General features: G+C 45.7%; 1 protein-coding gene across 1 annotated transcript; it reads right to left on the bottom strand.

The window, feature by feature from the left end:
- Window positions 1-15,542: 15,542 nt before the first annotated feature.
- Window positions 15,543-15,950, bottom strand: LOC118630990 (60S ribosomal protein L32-like). The gene has a single exon (XM_036263282.1). The coding sequence runs from the start codon at window positions 15,948-15,950 to the stop codon at window positions 15,543-15,545; it is 408 nt and encodes a 135-aa protein (XP_036119175.1).
- Between the last annotated feature and the right edge of the window lie 602 nt (window positions 15,951-16,552).

Below are 16,552 nucleotides of genomic sequence, written 5' to 3'. Positions count from 1 at the left end.
GTCGTGCGGGTGGCAACCACTCGATGTGTCCCTTCACATCGATGTTTCTCTCTCTCTCTTCCTTTCTCTCCCTCCCGCTCTGTCTGAACAAAAAATGCAAAAATGTCCTCGAGTGAGGATTAAAAAAAAAAAAAAAAAAAGAAATATTATATGCCTAGGTATGTATGTGTGTGCACACACACACCACACACATATATTCTTTTTTGTTTTTCCACGATGGGACCTTGCTCTACAAATTGTTACAGCCACTGTTTTTCCTACTTCATGTGCCCTGTCCACCTCTGCAGATACGACACCTCATTCTTTTCGACAGTTGCTTGGTGTGTCTCTGGGGGGACGCACCAAGGCTTATTACTTCAGTCCTCTCTTGCTGGACATTCAGTTTGGTGTTATCTTTTGCCACTGGGCTAAGCTGTATTTTAATGGTGTGTCTGGGACTGTGTTTTTAATCTAACTGGGGAGGGCAGGGGCTGCATTTTATTTTTGGTTGTATATCCAGCAACTGGCGCTGTCCTTGCCAGGTAGTGAAAGCAATGAACTGGAGTTATTCCTCAGGGTTGCTCCTTCTCCAGGATGGGGGGGGGGGGGGGCACTAGCAAAGAAGGGTCTCCCCAAGTTTAATTTAATTTAATATATTACTTAATCCTGCCTCCTTCTGGTCCAGCTGGCAGGTTAATCCCTTTACCTCTGTCTTCTCCCCTGGATCCTTCAGGTTAGCATGAAATGTGATCTCAGAAGACCTCCCTACTAGGGGCCACAGCCCCTCCCTGTGGCCCACGGCTGTTTTTTCCCTAAGCCTCTCCTAAGGGAACCACTGTTCTCTTGAGCACTGTGTTCTCTTGAGAGTCCTGCCCTGATTCTCCCAGCTTTGCTTCGCAGAGGAAGAGGCCATCCATTCTCTCCCTGAGTTCAAGCCCTGGCACCAATAAACCCCTGGGAAGCATTTACTGATGTTTCCCAGGCCTTTCTCAGCATGAATATTTTACACTTTTGCAGTAAACTAGATCTTCAAAGCAAGAAAGAAGAGTCATCTGTGCCACACGGCTACATGCTGGCAAGGAGCTGGGGTCTGGAGGTGGTGGAAGTGGAGGGGGCTCCTCACCTCTCAGTCCAGTGCAGAAATCAGGTCCCTCACCTGAGCACCCAACCTTCCCCAGCAATGTGAATGGTGGCTGTCACCAGGACAGCAGTAATTCCTGCTCACTGGCTCACCTTTGGGGTGCTCCAAAAGGTCACTTGGATTTCTGCTTTGTCATTTTAGTCTCTGTCTCTGTTTCTGTCCCAATCATTGAATATGAGAGCCCGTCTCTGACACCCTCTCACAGAAAGCTAAATGAAACCAGAGAGATGAAGGGACTGCTCAAGGTCACACCCTGGCTGGCAGATGGGAACACTCACTGAGGGATCCTGACTCACAGCAGGGGGCGCTGTCCACTCCTCGAACTTCAGCCAGAAAGGGCCTGTGCGCTGGCTGGGCTGCTGCAGGCTGACTTCTCCTCCCCTGAGCCCAGGATGATGGGACTGGCTAAAACTTATACAAAAGTTTCTGAACTCCAGTGCTTTACATGTATTCATTTTAAAAATAACTCAACACCCTATAACGTATATTTCCTATTTTACAGATGAGGAAACTGACGCCTGGAGAGGTAGAGTAATCTGCCAAGGTCACATGGTGACAGAGCTGAGGTTCAAGCCCAGGCAAAATAGCTCCAAAGTTCATGCTAACTTCTGTACCATCCTTCTCCTCAAAATAACAAACTATATTAGGCTCTATTCTAAAAGTGTTCATGCAATATTTCATTTAATCCTCATCACTGCTCTGTGAAGAAAATACTCTAATTTGCCCTGGCCGGTTTGGCTCAGCGGTTAGAGCGCCGGCCTGCGGTCCAGAGAGACACGGGTTTGGTTCCCACTAAGGGCGTGTACCTCGGTTGCAGTTTGTCCCCGGCCCTGGTTGGGTCGTGCGGGTGGCAACCACTCGATGTGTCCCTTTCACGTCGATGTTTCTCTCGCTCTCTCCCTCCCACTCTGTCTGAACAAACAAACAAACAAACAAAAAATACTCTAATTGAACCATTTTATAAATTCCTCGGGGGTTCAGATAGGCCAGATAAACTGGTAAAGGTCACTTAGCTGGTGGAGTCAGGAATGAAGGGAACTAGAAATATGTCATTTTGAAAGGTTTTTTTGTCTTTATTGTTTTAGAGAGAGAGGAAGGGAGAGGGAGAGAGAGATAGAAACATCAATGAGACAAAACATCAATTAGCTGCCTCCTGCATGCCCCTCACTGAGGATTTGACCCACAACCTGGGCGTGTGCCCTGACCAGGAATCGAACCAGCAACTTCTTGGTGCATGGGTCGATGCTCAGCCACGGAGCCACACTGACTGGGCTAGAAATATGTCATTTTGGAACAAGGATTATTTTGAGTTGAAGGCAATTAAGAAACAGCAGATGCAGGGATAAAAAAACTCTGCCCTTCTCATACTTGGCTAAAAGCAGGATATTAATTTCCATTTGTAAAGGTGTCTCTCTTCCATGCCAGAAGGAGAAGGACAACTCTTTAAAAACATTTTTAAAAAATTTCTGTATTGATTTTAGAGAGAGAGGAAAGGAGAGGGAGAGAGAGATAGAAACATTGATGATCAAGAACATCAATTGGCTACCGCCTGCATGCCCCCCACTGGGGATTGGGCCCACACCTGGGCATGTAGCCTGACCAGGAATCAAACCAGCAACCTCTTGGTGCATGGGTTGATGCCCACCCATTGAGCCACACTGGCCAGGCAAGAAGGACAACTCTTAAACTCTTGATCACCAGAGACAATTCTAGATTTTTATTAGCCCAGTGATGGCACCAAGAGGAATCTACATAAGAAATCTTACTAAAATAACCCTCATCTTCCATGAGCTTCCTCCCATATATTTACCTTCCCACAGTTTGCCACCTCTAAAAGCCTAAACAACTTCTCTTTTGTCTTGTCCCTTCTCTACAAACGTATTGTTCTTGGTTCAGATGCTGTGTAAGTGCCAAGTTCTAACCACCCCTCTGTTACTCATGGCTGAGTTTCTCCCATGTGTATGCATGCTGCATGCACTAATAAACTGTTTTTCTCTTGTCAAACTGTCTTTTGTCAGTTTGATTTTTAGGGCTCCAGCCACAGAACCTAGGAGGGTAGAGAAAAGAATTTTTCCTGTCCTACAGGACTAAATCCAGATCTGTTGACTGCAAGGTTAGACCGCATACTACCTCAAAAAAGATGCTCAATAAATGGAGAATGAATGAACAAATGGCCCTGTATTAGTTTACTCAGACTGCCATAACAAAATACCATAGGCTGGTTGGCCTAAACAACAGAATTCATTTTCTCACAGTTCTGGAGACTGGGAGGTCCAAGCTCAAGGAGCTAGCTGATTTGGTTCCTGGTTAGAACCCTCTTCCTGGCTTGCAGATGGCCTCCTTCCTGCTGCGTCCTCACCTGGTGGAGAGAAAGCACTCTGTGTCTCTTCCTCTTCTTGTAAGGACAACAGCCCTGTTGGATCAGGGCCTTCACATATGACCTCATTGAACCTTAATTGTCTCGTAAAGACCCTGTCTACAAATACAGTCATATTGGGGGTTAGGGCTTCAATATGTGAATTGGGGGGGGGGGGGGAGGACACAATTCAGAACATAGTAGGTCCTTTTTCTTCCCCCTGGGCAAAGGAAATAATAATGACAATATAACAAGAAACCTGAAAGTCAATCTGTGGGCACTGAGAATAGTTGTTGGGCCCTTCCCTTGGTTGGTCATGGGAAACCACCATGGGAGAAAACCACCAGCCTGTTTCTGTGAGTACTAATGATACTGTGATTTCTGGACATAGTGAGGCCTTGGCAGGGGCCACAACAGGCTCTCAGGTGAGAGGAACCAGAAAGGAGGTGAGTTGCCACAGAAAATGGAATGAGCAGGACTAATAACATCTGAGTGATTATGCTAGTTGTGCCCCATCTGTCTGTACACTTTCAAAATGAGCAGATCTGTCCACAGCTCTATTTTTCCAAGAAGTGGAACATGTCTAAGGCCTGCGATGGTCACCTGTCAGAATTCTGTGAGTATCCTGCCCAAATCCAGTGTCTTTCTCTTTGCCCCCAGGGCCTACTTCAGGGAGGTTGAGATTTTCTGAAGGAGGTGCATTGCTAAAACTAGCCTTATGATTATGGAATCATAATTTCTTTCCTACTTTTATCTAAAATTATACATGGGTCCTGCTGGGAGAGAAAATTGGCTACAAAAGGCAGTCAAACCATTTGTACAATAACCAATCTTTTAAAGGCACATATAACCCGGCCAGTATGGATTGAGCATCGTCCCATGGACTGAGAGGTCCTGGTTTGATTCCTGGTCAGGATTGCGGGCTCAATCCCCAGTAGGGGGCGTGCAGTTAGCAGCCAATTGATGTTTCTCACATAGATGTTTCTATCTCTCTCTCCCTTCCTCTCTCTCTAAAAAAATCAATAAAATCATATTTAAAAAAAATAAAGGCACGTGTACTTTTAAAAGGTAATTCCTAAAGAAACATTAATTATTTCATTGCAGCATCTGGGTTTTGCTGGAATAACTTAATAGGGCCAGAGGAAGCAACAATGAATGGATCCACCAAACAGAATGGATGCTCCCTGCCCCAAATCCCAGAGCTAAGGACTCTTCCCAGTTACTCAGAACTCATTTCCTGGCTCACTGTGGGAGCTTTCAGTATTCAGGAACCCACAGGTGAATCACAGCTGATGACTTGAAGGTGGGGGTGGGGGGCATGAAATTCAGCCAGAGAACAGAAGCTGAAGTCCAAAAGAGGCTGCAAATAGAAATGAGCACTTTCACTGAACCAGGAAGGGAGAAAGAGGGAAGCCAGGCAAAATGTAGTGGGAGGACCAACCTCTCCAGGATGAAATCAGAAAGTTTAAAACATCACGATTCTGGCCTAGTACACCTGGTACACCTGCTGTGGTTGCTTATTTATTTATTTATATTATTATATTTTAATCCTTACCTGAGGATACTTTTCCATTGATTTTTTTTTTTAGATAGAGTGGAAGGGAGAGAGGGAGGGGGAGAGAGAGAGGGGGAGAGAAACATCAATGTGAGAGAGACACATTGATTGGTTGCCTCCCTCACTACCCCAACCGGTTCTGGGGATCAAACCTGCAACCTAGGTACAGGCCCTTGACCAGAATCAGACCTGTGACCCTTTCGTCCTCGGACCAGTGTTCTAACTGCTGAGCCAACCAGCCAGGGCTGTGGTTGCTCTTTTTTTTTATCCTCACCTGAGGACATTTTTCTGCATTTATCTTCAGATAGAGAGGGAGGGAGAAAGGGCGGAAGAGAGAGAAAGAAACATTGACGTGAGAGAGACACATCGAGTGGTTGCCACCCACATGACCCCAACTGGGGCCAGGGACAAACTGCAACTGAGGTATGTGCCCTTAGCGGGAACCGAACCTGGGTCTCACTGGTCCGTGGGCTGATGCTCTAACCGGTGAGCCAAACTGGCCAGGGCTGTGGTTGCTCTTTTAAATGAAGAAGATGAGGTCAGCAAACAATAACAACATAAGCCCCATTTCTTTCCTTATATCCTCAGGCAGATAGAACTCCTAGAGCTATAAGGGACCTTTGCATAGACCTCACTCAGGCCATGTCATTCGGGAAGTAGGGAAGGTAGGAGAGCTCAAGGGACTTGCCCTAGTCCCTCAGGAAGTCAGTGATGTCAGGGAGGAACATTTTTCTTTTTTTCCTTCACCCATCTTAGGTTCATTGGTGGTGGCTTTGTAAACGAGACTGACAAAATATAGATTAACAAGAGAAAAGCAGTTTCTTAACACATACAGTGCACATCATGTGGGAGAAATCTTAGTGATGAGTAACTCAAAGGGGTGGTTAGAACTTGGGCTTATATAGCATCTTAACAAAAGAATAATAAACTTCTAGAGAAGTGATGAGACAAAGACAAAGGACTTTGAATTTCTAGGGATGGCAAATTTGGGGAAGGTAAATATATGGGGGAACTAGTGGAAAATAAGGGCTAGTTGGTAAAAAGTATTGTGTCAATTTCCTAGTGCCTTTTCCATGCTGATGAAGATCTAGAGTAATCTCAGTGATTAACTTCTATTATTTCTAATAGAGAAGTGAGGAGGACATTTAAATGAGGTGCCTGAGCAGGATAAACTGGGGTGGGAGACCACAAGGTAAAGGTTAGAAAGCTACTTCTGGAAAAGGCTCAGCTGTTAAAAGTAGAGCTCATTCTCTCATTAATATCTCTCTACCCCTTTACAAATTTATGTCCTGCTTTTAGGCAAATAATGGGAGGGCAAAGAGTTTTTCTTGTATCTGCTTCTTGTCAATTTTCTTAACTAAAAATTATCCTAATGCCACGGTAAAATATTTTGGGATGGTATATTCTCCTACTGTTCAGTAGTAATGCTGAGACTAAATTGCAAGTCTCCTGACTCCCCAGTCCTATGCTGTGGCCCAGAATCCTTGATTTCAAGGAGCATGTGTGGAGTAACTACTACCTGGGGACAAGAAGCATCCGTCACGTGAATGAGCATCAGAAGAGAGGAGCTGCAAACTCCTATCAAGAGAGGTGGGAGGAATGAGCCTGAGGAGTAGTCACTTCTCAGGAACTATTTCAGAAGGCAGATGATAGAGTAGGTCAGCACTGCCCAGTAAAGTATAATATAAGTCTGGCTGGTTTGGCTCAGCAGTTAGAGCGTCAGCCCGCCGACCGAGAGTCCCGGGTTTGGTTCTCGCTAAGGGCACGTACCTCGGTTGCAGTTTGTCCCTGGCCCCAGTTGGGGTTGTGTGGGTGGCAACCACTCGATGTGTCTTTCTCACATCGATGCTTCTCTCTCTCTCTTCCTCTGTCTCTCCCTCCCACTCTGTCTGAAGATAAATGCAAAATGTCCTTGGGTGAGGATAAATAATAATAATAAGCCATGTGTGCAATTTAAAATTTTCTAGTAGACACATTTTATTTTATTTATTTTTAACATGTTTTTTTTTTAGAGAGAGGAAGGAAGAGAGAGAGAAACATTGATGTGACAGAGATACATAAATTGTCTGCCTCCTGCATACCTCCTACTGGGGATCAAGCCCACAGCCTGGGCATGTGCCCTGATTGGAAATGGAATTGGGACCTCTCAGTTCATGGGACGATGTTCAGTCTACTGAACTACACCTGCTGGGCAGTAGACACATTTTAAAAAGTAAAAAGATGAAGGGGAATTTATTTTTAATAATCTGTTTAGCTCAATATATGCAAAATGTCATTTCAACATGCAATTGGTATAAAACATTATTGATGAGATATTTCACATGCTTTTTTCCCTAGTAAATCTTCCTGATGTGCATTTTACACTTCAAGCACATCTCAGTTTTGGACTAACCACATTTCAAGTGCTCAGTAGCTATGTGTGGTGAGGGGTTACTATATGAATAGTGCAGGCACAGCAATAGGCCACCCACTGTCCCACCCAGTGGCCAATACCACTGGCCTGATGCACTGTCTGAAATCCTACTCTTATGGATGGAAGGGTTCTCTTCAGACGTCCCCAGGTACCTGCAATGTGCCATCTGGAGGGTGAGAACGCTGATCCAGCGGACTATGCTGTCAGCACACCACCCACATGGGCTCATAATGACTTGGAGGCAGAGAAAGGCTGCCATGACTTTTCTTCCCTGCCCTCAGTGATCTAGGAAGGACTAAGTCCTTAAATAAAGTGCTTTTCTTTTAAATTCTCTAAGCTCAACCGGCTGCTTTGAAAATACCATGCTTCTGATTCAACACAATTTTCTCCTGCTCTCTCAAGGATCTCGCTTGGGCAGTCCTAGACGGTCAGCTGAGCCCCTGCAGAATTACAGTACCCCAAACCCCACCTTCCTTTCTGGACCCTTCCCCTATTGGCTTCCCAATTCTTATCCCATCACCAGCCCCTAGGGTTTCATTCCTGTAGGGTTGCCAGTAAACCCCTTGAGTGGGGGATTTAAGTGAGCTGTGTGCCCAGGATAAACTGGAGTTGGAGACTACAAGATAAAGGTTAGAAAGCTACTTCTTTTTTTTTTTATCCTCACCCAAGGACATTTTTCCTTTTTTTTTTGTTCAGGTAGAGTGGGAGGGAGAGAGAGGAACAGAGAGAGAGAGAGAGAAACATCGATGTGAAAGGGACACATCGAGTGGCTGCCACCCGCACAACCAACCAGGGCCGGGGACAAACTGCAACCGAGGTACGCGCCCTTAGCGGGAACCGAACCCGGGTCTCTCAGGACCGCAGGCCGACGCTCTAACCGCTGAGCCAAACCGGCCAGGGCAGAAAGCTACTTCTTGAAAAGGCTCAGCTGTTAAAAGCAGAGTTTATTCTCTCATTACTGTCCCTCTAGCCCCAAAAGCAGGGTATCAAAGTTGTAAGAACGTACATTGTTGCCAAGGGATACAGTAAAGCTATTTTCATGTTGAATGAGTGGAAAATGCCTCTTGTAAATGTTTTAGCTTCTCTTGAATTAACATATGTGAAAAAGAGAGAGATTTTCTAGAGCCAGCAGTTCTAAAGTTCTGGGGTGGATCAGTAAATTATAAAAATAAAACAAAAAAGAAAGAAACCAATGAAACCTTTAAGTGACCAAAGTGATGTTAAGAAAAATGTTCTGAAACTTGGAAATAAGGAAAAGGGATTGTTACTATCTTTTCCTTTAGGGTCATGCTGGGCTAATGTCACATATTCACCAGTTTTGTATCTAAATTAGCAACCTTTTGCAAATATTCTTTCTTTTAGCCACTATGAAGACTTCAGTGTTTCCAATTCTCTTTTATTTATTTATTTATTTATTTATTTATTTATTTATTTATTTATTCCTCACCAGAGAACATTTTTTTTGCATTTATCTTCAGATAAAGTGGAAGGGAGAGAGGGAGAAAGAGAGAGAAACATCGATGTGAGAGAGACACATTGAGTGGATGCCACCCACATGACCCCAACTGGGGTGGGGACAAACTGCAACCGAGGTATGTGCCCCTAGTGGGAACTGAACCCGGGACTCTGGTCTGCGGGTTGACGCTCTAACCGCTGAGCCAAACCCACCAGGGCTCTCTTTTATTTTTAATTAATTATTTTTCTTTATTGGTTTTAGAGAGAGAGGAAGGGAGAGGGGGAGAGAGAGATAGAAACATTGATTAAAGAGAATTTCGATTGGCCGCCTCCTTCATGCCCCCCACTGGGGATTGGGCCCACAACCTGGGCAGGTGCCCTGACCGGGAATCAAACAGGCGATCTCTTGGTACATGGGTCAGTGCTCAACCACTGAGCCACACCAGCTGGGCTTGACTTTTTTTTTTTTTTAATCCTCACCGGAGGACATTTTTTTTTTCCATTTTTTGTTCAGGTAGAGTGGGAGGGAGAGAGAGGAACAGAAGGAGAGAGAGAAACATCGACGTGAAAGGGACACATCGAGTGGCTGCCACCCGCACGACCAACCAGGGCCGGGGACAAACTGCAACCGAGGTACGCGCCCTTAGCGGGAACCGAACCCGGGTCTCTCAGGACCGCAGGCCGACGCTCTAACCACTGAGCCAAACAGGCCAGGGCTGGGCTTGACTTTTTATTTTATTTATTTTGTAATCCTCACTCGAGGGTACTTTTAAAAAAATTTATATTCAGATAGAATGGGAGGGAGGGCCCTGGCCGGTTTTGCTCAGTGGTTAGAGCATCAGCCTGCGGTCCGGAGACCCAGGTTCAGTTCCCGCTAAGGGCACGTATCTCGGTTGCAGTTTGTCCCCGGCCCTGGTAGGATTGTGCAGGTGGCAGCCACTTGATGTGTCTCTTTCACATCGATGCTTTTCTCTCTCTCTCTCTCTCTTCCTCTCTCTCTCCCTCCCACTCTATCTGAACAAAAAATGAAAAAATGTCCTCTGGTGAGGATAAAAAAAAAAAGAATGGGAGGAAGGGAGAGAGAAACATCCACGTGAGAGGGACACATTGACCGGAATCGAACCCACGACTCTTTGGTCCGCTGGCCAACACTCTAACCACTGAAAGTATTACAGATGTCCTCTTTTTTCCCATTGATCCCCTTCTTCCCACTCCCACCCCCTTCCTGCCTCCCCCAGTCTAGTGTCCATGTCAATTGGTTGTGCATATATGTATATAAGTTTTTTGGTTTAGCTCTTCCCATCCCTCCCACCCCCATCCCTCTGAGGTTTGTCAGTCTGTTCCCTGCTTCCATGATTCTGGATCTCTTTTGGTCTACACCTTATTTTGTTCATCATGTTCCACAAATAAGTGAGATCATGTGGTACTTGTCTTTCTCTGACTGGCTTATTTCCCTTAGCATAATACTTACTGAATATTTTAAATTGAAGGAGTTTGCGCCCTGGCTGGTTTGCCTGAGCGGTTAGAGCCTCGGCCAGTGGACGAAAGTCGCGGGTTTGATTCTGGTCAAGGGCATGCACCTTGGTTGCGGTTCGTCCCCCGCCCTGGTGGAGGTCATGTGGGAGGCAACAAGTCGATGTGTCTCTCTAGCATCGATGTTTCTCTGTTTCTCCCTCTCTCTCCCTCCCTCACACTCTATCTGAAGATAAATGGGAAAATATCCTTGGGTAGGATTAAAAAAATAAAAAATAAACTGAAGGAGTTTGCATAAACAGCACCCTTCCTAAAACAGGTAAAACTTTGTGTGAGAAGTGCCCTATATACCTGGAGGAAAGGAGCATCCTTATCTCCAAAGACAAGAGAGCTGCAGAGAAGAATCCTAACAAACAGGCCAGCTCAGTTTCCCCTGATTTACTATACTGAGGTCATACTCTCTGACATATGCTATTCCTTTGAGGGTGACTAGTGAATGCAGGGAGATCGTCACTGCCCCTCTTCATCATGTCTAGCATAAAGACACTCAGGTCTGTTTCTTTGGGTCTTCATTTCCTCATGAAGGTTCCCACATCACATACAACTTATATAAATAAATGTGTATACTTTTCTCCTGTTAATCTGTCTTTGTCAGTTAAATTTTCAGATTTAGCCCGACTCATGTGGCTCAGTGGTTGAGCATCGACCCATCCACCAAGGGGTCTCAGGAGGTGGCCAATCGATGTTCCCCCTCATTGATGTTTCTCTCTCTCTCTCAAATCAATTCAACAAATTTAAAAAACATTTTCAGACCTAGCCAGGGACCCCAAGACTATTTGAGAAAATCTTTTTCTTCCCCTACACTATCATCATAATCAAGATAACGAACGTATACCTCACCTCATAAATTTCTTTATACCAGCAATAGAACCCCCAAAAGAGAGCTGTCATTTATTTTGTCAGAAAGCGGGTCCTGAGACACCCAAGTCACGGAGAGAATCCAGGAATGAATTGGATACAATAGATCAGATAAATCTGAATATTCATTCTTTGGTGAGTGCCTACTGTTTACCTGGCCCTGAGCAAAATCTAGGGAGGATGCTGGGCCCTGGATGCAGAGAATGCAGGCCAGAGGCAGGGATGCACCCAGCAGGAGGCCAGCCCTAGAGCATCCCACCCATGCCCTCTCCTCCTTCTGAAGGAAGACCAGATGTGGGGTACCTGGGGCCTTTTGGACATCAGCAGTGCCGGAGGTAGAAAAACCTCTACTGGAATCACTTTCTAACAAAGAGGCCGCTTTAATCTCAGAAACAAGATGCAGACAGTACGCTTGTTGGAAAAGCTGCCCTCAGGGACAGCTTCCCCACTCCTGAGCAAGTTTGTTCTAATAAAAACCTAGGCAGCAGTTATTGGACACATTAATTTTTCTAACAGATTCTCTTTGATTTTAAGGCTGGGATGCCCAGAGGCCAGTGAGCCGGTGCTGACCTGGACGCTGGGGAGAGCCGACTGTGTGGGCAGGCCTGGCAGAAGTGATGAGGATGGCACACAGGGCAGGACAGAGAGCCCAGTGGGCTTGCCTGAAGGGGCAGGGGCAGGGAGGGAGGGAGGGATGCAGGAAGGGAGGGAGGGGTGGAGTGAGGGAGGGAGGGGTGGAGTGAGGGAATGATTCTGTGTGGTAATCTTCCCAGTGGAAGTTGAGCAGTGCATGATTTGCAGGATTGGTATTACCTTCCTTTCGAGAGACTAAGTAAAAAATGTTTCAGTGTCTCTTTCCTGAGCAAACAAAGTATGTGCAGAGAGAAGGACTACTGGTTCCGAGGCCCACCACCAGGCAGATTCAGCTGCGGAAGGCTCCCTGCGGGTGAACATGATAGGGCTGTGATGGACACAGGTGGGAGGGAGTGCTGGCCGTTGTGGGGGCAGGGGAGGCCTATAATAACTAGCACATGAAGGGCGTGGGCAGTACTGGAAGCTGGAATTTATGGAACCCAAATGTACTTGGTGTTTAAAAACAGGCATGTAGCCCTGGCCAGTTTAGCTCAGTGGTTGAGCGTCAGTCTGCAGACCAGAGAGTCCCGGGTTCAGTTCCCACTCGGGGCACATACCACAGAAAAAAAAAAGAAAAAAAAAACAAAACCCAGGCATGTACACACACAGACGTCTCCCCTTATCTGAGGGGATATGTTCCAACACCCCCAGTGGATGCCTAGAAATGCATGTTTCTCTCTCTCTCTCTCTCCCTTTCCTTTCCTCTGTCTCTAAAATCAACAAAGGAAAAAATATTAAAAGAAAAGAAATAATAGTGATTCCAGGTACTCTTTACTCAATTTCCCCCAAAGGTAATATCTTGCAAAACTATAGTGTTCGTCACAACCAGGATATTGACACTGATACAGTCATGATGCAGAATGAACTCATCACCACAAAATCCCTCTTCTTGCCTTTTTTTTAAAAATCCTCATCTGAGGGCATTTTGCATTCATAGAGCGAGAGGGAGAGAGGGAGGAAGAGACAGAGCAAAGAAACATCAATGTGAGAGAGACACATCGACTGGCTGCTACCCACACAACCCCAACCGGGGCTGGAGACAAACTGCAACCGAGGTACATGCCCTTAGCGGGAACCGAACCCGAGTCTCTCTGGACGGGGGGCTGATGCTCTAACCCCTGAGCCAAACCGGCCAGGGCTCCTCTTGCCTTTTTATAGCCACACTCACTTTCCCCCCAACTCACCTGCCCTGATCCCTACTCCTCTACCTCACCTGCCCTGACCCCTAGCCCGCTCTACCTCACCTGCCCTGACCCTTACCCCTCTACCTTACCTGCCCTGACCCCTAGAATGTTCTTTTCATCAGTCTTATCATCTCACGTTTTCCTTCATTAAAAAGTAGAGTAAAATCTTTAGCACATGTCCTAAGGAATGAATGAATCTTGTTTTGAGGATTGCTTTGACACTGGGACGGCTCAAAGTTTTGAAGCTGGGTGTCAAACAGCTTGGGGTCATTTCCCCTCTTCAATGCCCCCTTTCCCCCAGGCACATGCAAGTCTTCCTTATCACTGACCTGCAGTTCTAGTCCAACTTCTTCCAGGAACTCGATTTACTCTGACCTCTCCAGCCACAGGCCACAGCTTTTAGACCGCCTGCAGTTCAGATGGCTCTCATCACAGCCTGGACAGTTGTCAGCTCATCTCTCTTCACCAAACACATTTACAGAGTGAGACCCTCTTATGCGACTTCTCACAAATTGCCTTTCATTGCAGTTCTTCAGGAGCTAGTTTCCCGTCCACCTCTGTTCCCTCCTAGCACCAAGGCCTTTCCTGGAGGAGACTTCACACAGAAGAAGCTCTAATTGTAGAATCTCTGGTGCAGGGAGGTGGAAAAACTGATGTTTGAGGTTCCCAGCACCCTCAAAACATACACAAGAGACTGCCGGCCTGGAGCTGGCCCCGAACCTGTTCCTACTGCTGATGACTGGCTCTAGAAAGAGAATCTGCCTATGGACACAGGGCTTCCCCCTGCAGAAAAAGGTTTTCAAGGTGATCACCCAGCTCGTGCCTCTTCCTAAGTGACTCCCATTCACAGATCATGGTAAGTCAAAGTCACATACAACGTGAAGTCGTTGAGGAGCAGAGAAACTACAGGGAAGCTGAGAGCCAACGGAGGGTGCAGGCTTTCCAAGTCCATACGGCTCCCGGGAGATGGAGGGAAAAGCCTTGGTTCGGGTGGGGGGCTGGGGAGGAGGGTGTCAATGGGGGGAAAAAAGGAGAAACATCTGTAACAAAAATAAAATAAAAAAGAAAGAAAGAAAAGAAAAGCCTTGGTTCCGAATGTCCCTGTTCCAGGCCCCAGGAGAACTTTCTAGCTGCTTGTCTCCCGGTCTCGGGACGCCTGAGACTGACAGCTCCATGCATTTATCATTCAGAGCGGGTTTCTGTCTGTGAGACCAAACACATCCAATACGCCTCCCTCATCTACAACGCATCTCTCTGGATGAGATCGTTTGGGGCGGCAGGCATGGCAGATTCTGGTCCAGAATGATCATTCTGTGCCTGTTTGCAACCCTAACTGTGCCTGCAGAGACTCCTGAACAAGCTGGCAAGAAAATAAGAGACAGAGGCAACACCCTGAAGATGGTCAAGGAGGAAAAGGAGAGGCATCTCTTTGGAGATTGTTTAAAATTAATTGTAATTTTCAAGAGATGCTGAACTCAGGGCTGTGGTGAATAGAGACTGTCCCTCATATGTCCAACTGCAGACTCTTTAAACAGATGTGATCTGTTCTATGAGTGCAAGGTGCAAATACAATCCATCTCTTTGATCTCTTTGAGTTTTCCAATCAATCCTTCCAGTTTTCACTTGCCCCGATTAGCAGAAAATCCAGTATCTTCCGAGGCTTTTCTGTCTCAAATTATTACAAATGTTACTCGGCATTGCTGCTGAACAGTCCTGCCAGACCACAGGCTGCCCTGCGGTGGGCCCACACCTCCCAGTGCCCCACACCTGTTTATACAGACTCTGTGACCAATGTCTTCATTATTCCCAAGTGCATAGCTGCACAAGCCTGTCTATCCAGAGGGTGTTCAGCCTCAGTCCCTGCGGTCCCTGAGGACTCCCACAGGGGCTTTGGTGTTCTGTGGTGTTCTTTGCTGCCAGCAGGACTTGGTCTTTTTATCTGCTTTAGTTGGTTAAGGAAAATTCAGAAAAGATTTCAAATGTTTGTACTTTAAAATCATCCCTTTACTCTCATACTACGTATCCAATCCGTCAGCAAATGTTGTCAACATTATCTTTAAAACATACATAGAATCCACCATTTTCCATCACCTCTTCTGCTGTCCGGGCCCAAGTCCCACCTTCTCGCAGCTGGATCAGAGCAATGGCTTTGAAATTGGTTTTCTGGCCCTGCCTTGTCCTAGGGCATTCTATTCTCAACATGGCGGTTAAGCTCATTGTTTTCAATGTAAGTCACAGAACAACCAAATCTATTGGGTGAATCCTTTTTGAAACACATCAAATGTTAAACAAGCATGTTTTGGACCATCTGGGAAATTTTATTACAATCCAGATAGTATACGATACCAAGAAATAACACTGTTACCTTTTTTTTTTTTTTTTTTGGCAGAATTTTATGGTTGTATTAACACAAATACGATGTGTATACAATGTGTCTATTCATTTTCTTCGTTGCGCAGCCTGGCATTGGGATTGGTGACGCTGATGGCCAGCTGGGCTGCTCTTTCCACAATGGCTTTGCGGTTCTTTGAGGAAACGTTGTGAGCAATCTCAGCACAGTAAGATTTGTTGCACATCAGCAGCACTTCAAGCTCCTTGACGTTGTGGGCCAGAAACTTACGAAAGCCACTGGGCAGCATGTGTTTTGTTTTCTTGTTGCTCCCATAACCAATGCTGGGCATCAAGATCTGGCCCTTGAATCTTCTGTGCACCCTATTGTCAATACCTCTGGGTTCTCGCCAGTTCCGCTTAATTTTGACATATCTCTCTGACTGGTGCCGGATGAACTTCTTGGTCCTTTTTTTGACAATCTTGGGTTTCACAAGGGGTCTGAGGGCAGCCATGGTACCAAGCAGAAGATTGCAACCAACTCCGTAGGCAGTGCCAAGGAAGAGAACACTGCTACCTTTAATCCAGGTGAAATATGACACCGTGGTTATATAAGAAAATGACCATTTAAAAAAATCCTCACCCAAGGATATGTTTTTATTGCTTTTCAGAAAGGAGAGGTCTATTGCCTCTCTCACTCACCCCAATTGGAGGTCTAACCTATAACTTTCTGGTGTATGGAATGATGCTCCAACCAACTGAGCCACCTGGCGAGGGTGACCATATTTTTTGAGAGGCACATTGAAGTATGTGGAAGTAAAAGAACATGATGTCTGAAATTTTCTTTAAAATATTCCAGCAAAGAAAAGAAAGAGATTGATGAAGAAACAGACAAAATCATGTTAACTGTTGAATCTGGGTAATAGTGCATGGAATTCATTTGACTATTTTCTTTATTTTTGAGTCATTTGAAATCTTAATAAAAATTTTAAGTGACTATAAACATAAGTTAGATTAACTTACTTTTCTGCCCAAACTTCTCATAAGTACTGACAGGGTTCAGAACATACTCCCCCAAAATATAGTACCTTGGCATAGTGAATATTTTAAGCTGAAG

The sequence above is a fragment of the Molossus molossus genome, unplaced genomic scaffold, assembly GCF_014108415.1.
Source record: "Molossus molossus isolate mMolMol1 unplaced genomic scaffold, mMolMol1.p scaffold_m16_p_15, whole genome shotgun sequence".
Lineage (NCBI taxonomy): Eukaryota > Metazoa > Chordata > Mammalia > Chiroptera > Molossidae > Molossus > Molossus molossus.
Note: the sequence above shows the minus strand (reverse complement) of the source record. Positions and strands in the feature narration are given on the sequence as shown.

Coding starts and splice junctions, on each gene's coding strand:
- LOC118630990 (XM_036263282.1), bottom strand. CDS start 15,950: ATGGCTGCCCTCAGACCCCTTGTGAAACCCAAGATTGTCAAAAAAAGG.